This window comes from Microtus ochrogaster, unplaced genomic scaffold, assembly GCF_000317375.1.
Source record: "Microtus ochrogaster isolate Prairie Vole_2 unplaced genomic scaffold, MicOch1.0 UNK6, whole genome shotgun sequence".
Lineage (NCBI taxonomy): Eukaryota > Metazoa > Chordata > Mammalia > Rodentia > Cricetidae > Microtus > Microtus ochrogaster.
This window is the reverse complement of record NW_004949104.1, coordinates 10,966,565-10,970,524: the sequence shown is the minus strand read 5'-3', so window position 1 is coordinate 10,970,524 and position 3,960 is coordinate 10,966,565. Positions and strand designations below refer to the sequence as shown.

Genomic DNA, 3,960 nt, shown 5'->3' with positions numbered 1-3,960 from the left:
ACACACATACATCACACAAACTGTGTATGTGTGATCCACATATACACACATCATACACACACATACATCACACAAACTGTATGTGATCTACATATACACACATCATACATACACATGATGTAATTTTTTTAGTGTTAAAGACCCCATTTCAACCTCGATCCTGTTTCAATCTCTCTCCCCTCAAAAAACCCCATAAATAAAAATGCCTTTGAGGGGGCTGGGACTGTGTAGCTCAGCGCTAGAGAGCTTTCTTAGGGAGGGAAGCCCTGGGCTGGGTCCCAGCACCAGAAGGAAACAATAGAAAGTCTCTGGAAAAACAGAGGATGGTGAAGATGGGCTGGCAAGGGTGGGGTTACTGAGGAGTCAGCACAACAGGCCTACGTTTTATGAGTTAGTCACTTCTGCCACGGCAATCGCTGCCCTTCTGTGGGCTGCAGGGAGGGGGAGGTTTGGCAGGACGCAGGACAGGTGCAGGGGCTACCCCGGAGGGTGTAGTCCACCTGAAACCGGACCCTTTCTGTCCTGGTGTCTTTCAGGCCCAAGCCTCAAACAGCTCCTCAGGTACTAACTTTGGAGTGAATGAGCAGAGGCACTCTGCTCCTTTCTAGAAAGGCTTGAGCTGGAGAGACTGTTGCCTAGAGAACCCAGCCCAGACAGCGGGATCAATGGAGAGGGGAATAAGTGCCATTTCCTGATCTAAACATGGGGTGTGAGTAAGCACTGTGGGGCTCTTTGGAAAGTGTGTGTCAGGAAACAGATCTAGGGGCCCAGGAGGACGCCGGTACCAATTGTCGTCTCTCTTCTACTAAGACTTGGAGAAGGCTCTGTCTGGTCTCTGTCCTTGGGTACACACGGCCATTTCACCCTGTGTCGGCCTTTGATGGTCGCAGTGGTATGGACATAGGCACATACAACCACGCAGAAGCCCTTCTTTTCCTTGGAAACCTAAAAGGCTTCTGGATTCATCTTGACAGGCCCCACTATTGGTAGTTTTTTTGTTTTTTTGTTTAGATTATACGCAGATTATCAAGCGAGACATGGTGGCACACACTGTGATCCCAGCATTTGGAAGTGGTGGGGGGGTGTAAATACAGTGTTAGACAAGCGGAGGAAGAATTTAAGGCAAGCTCAGCCACATGGAGAGCTCGTGGCCAGCCTTGGCTGCATGAAATCATAAAACAGTTTTTAAAAAAGAAGGCAACCAAACACCCTGATTTGAGATCGTAAACAGTGAGTGACTGCCAAGAGCCAACAATGGCTGTCTTGTTGGTCCTTTGTCACCCAGTGGTCATAGCAAATGGGGGGATGACTAGTCTCACCATTTTGACCCAAAACTATTTTATCGAACTTCTTTCCTTCTTCCTTCCCCCTCCTCCTCTGCACACTCCCACCCCAGCTCCTTCGCCCTTTCTTTCATTGTAGCTGTAAGTGGTCGAGCTGGGTGCTCTGTGCTCAGTCCCTGCTTCCCGGCTGGAGTGGTAGGGATAAGTTTTATTTTCTACATCTCCTACACATTCTCCACATTAAGGCTTTTGTACATGTTACCTTTGTGAGCTGTTACCTATAAAGGAGGAGTGGGCACAGGTCACAAGCCCAGCTGGCCTTGCAAGTGACACCTCACATCGGGAGCCACTAACCCTGCTGAGTGAGGGCCGGCTTCCAGGAGGCTGGGTAATGAGGACGGGGTATTCAGGGCTGGCTCTGGGTGCTGCCTCGATCCCAGTGATCACAGCCACTTTTCCTGGTTGCAGGTGCTCTGCTGCAGGAAGAGAGGTTGGACGCGGTGACGCTGCTGTATGCCACCTCTGTGCCCAGTTTCTGCCTGCTGGCAGGTGCTGCTCTGGTGATGGAGGCTGGAGTGGCCCCACCTCTGGCTCCCACTGACTGTCACCTCTGGGCCTGTGTCCTGCTCAGCTGCTTCTTGTCTGTGGTCTACAACCTGGCCAGCTTCTCCTTGCTGGCACTCACGTCCGCCCTCACCGTCCACGTACTGGGCAACCTCACAGTTGTGGGCAACCTCATCCTGTCCCGGCTCCTGTTCGGCAGTCACCTCAGTGCGCTCAGCTATTTGGGCATCGCACTCACCCTTTCAGGAATGTTTCTTTACCACAACTGTGAGTTCGTGGCCTCCTGGGCAACCCGTCGGGGATTGTGGCACAGGGACCAGCCTGGCAAAGGTCTTTGAGACCTGGGGGAGCGCACGAGCCATACCTGGACAGTCCTAGCCTGACTCTTAACCATGGACAATGAGGTTAAGTGGGGAGCTACTATGTCTGCCAGGCCAAGGAGAGGAGGTGCCTTCTAGAAGGGCTGCCTGGGAGGCCAGGGACCTTCAGAGAGACACCCCCCCCACCCCTGACAGCCTCACCTGTTACAGCAAGGCCCGCCACTGGATGGTGGGTCCAAGTCTGGCATGTGTGCCTGTCAGATGAGTCATTATGATTAGGGTCAAGTATTACGATGAAAATTGCTGGGCAAACGTAGAACACCTCAATGTGTTATGAAGACAATGCCCAGTGGTTGCACAATCTTTCCTCCGGTGGGGGAGGCCGTGAGGCACACCACAGAAGGCTTCTTCATTGCTGGGCTCCTCTAAAAACTTGGGGTAGCCTGTGCCAACTTCAGGTAGCTACCGTAGCCTCACTCCAGTGCTTCCTCCTCCCCCGGATTTGGGTCTTCCATCCGCAAATAAACTATTTTTGCTTGGACATCTGTGTCATTCCTTGGGGCTACAGTCAGAGGGACATAAAGGGAATGGCTGGCTACCGCATGGCTCTGACTCCTTTGACTCTCTGTTGGCCTCCAGCCTAACACCGCTCTCCACAAGGTCCTCTACTGCCCAGGCTACCATTGTCCAGCGTCAGGATGGTGGTAGTGGCCCTGTCTCCCACCCCCATATGCCCTCTCTCCTCTTAGAGAGATCTTTCCAAAACACACGTGCTCTGGAGTCCCACTCTGCTCTGAGGACAAAGTCAGGGCTTTTCTCTTATTCCGTGTCCTTACCAGGCGCCTATCTCGCTGAGTACAATGCCAGCTCACCCACCAGAACCTTCGCTTGTGCTATCCCATCTGGTCCCTTTTCCTATATGCCCTCCACCCTCCACCCTTCTCCTGGACACATCCTCACCTGTAAGAGAAAGACCCCTGCATGCTACTCTCCCTTCAAGGAGGCCTGGTGAGAGGGGTTGTTCATGAGGGGGTGAGTCTAGGGTTGTGGGTACACAGGATCAGTCATAAGGACAGCTTCATGGAGGAGCAGGCACCAAGGAAGCATCCAGGCTAGCCTAGGGCCTAGGGAGTAGGCCTTTCATGCCCAGAGCGCCCCTGTTGGTTGGCCCCAGCTTTGTCTATCCATCTCTCAGTCTTTGGTGATAGACAGGTAAGTCCCTATACCTATTACAATGAATAAGAACCTAGCCTGGGGCACAAAGGCCTGGGACCGGACCCCCTGCTCTGTCAGCCTAACTGCTCTCCCTGTTTAGACTGCATTGTTCTTTTTTTCTTCCTTTCTTTTTCTTTCTTTCTTTTTTGTTAGTTTTTTCCTTCCTTCCTTCCTTCCTTCCTTCCTTCCTTCCTTCCTTCCTCCCTCCCTTCCTCCCTTCCTCCCTTCTCTCTTTCTTTCTGTTGTTGTTTTGAGATAGGGTTTCATGTAGCCTAGTCTGGCTGGAAAGCCACCATGTACTGAGGGTGACTCCGGACTCTTGATCCTCCCACCTCTCCTCCACAGGGCTGGGGTTACAGGCGTGTTCATCACAACCCTTGGGCTTATGCAGTACTGGGGCTTCAAGCATGCCAGGCAAACAGCAGCCTACCAATTGAGCTACATCTCTAGCCCCTCCCCTCCCCTTTCTGAGCACCAGTAAATGATGCTTAGGGTTGTGATGGTCCCTGTGGGGAGGATTTGAATGGGGAGCCCAGTGGCAAGGAAGGAGGGTGACCATCTCAGGTGGCTAGTCACGC

General features: G+C 52.5%; 1 protein-coding gene across 5 annotated transcripts in view; it reads left to right on the top strand.

Annotated features, from left to right (window-relative positions):
• Slc35e4 (solute carrier family 35 member E4) overlaps nucleotides 1–2,725 on the top strand; it is a 7,739-nt gene extending 5,014 nt beyond the window's left edge. For all 5 annotated transcript variants that reach the window (XM_026788767.1, XM_026788769.1, XM_026788768.1 and 2 more), the window contains exon 3: nucleotides 1,752–2,725. In XM_026788767.1, coding sequence (XP_026644568.1) covers nucleotides 1,752–2,185 — 434 coding nt within the window. In that variant the 3' untranslated portion in view covers nucleotides 2,186–2,725. The remainder of the gene's footprint in view (nucleotides 1–1,751) is intronic.
• Nucleotides 2,726–3,960: the final 1,235 nt, after the last annotated feature.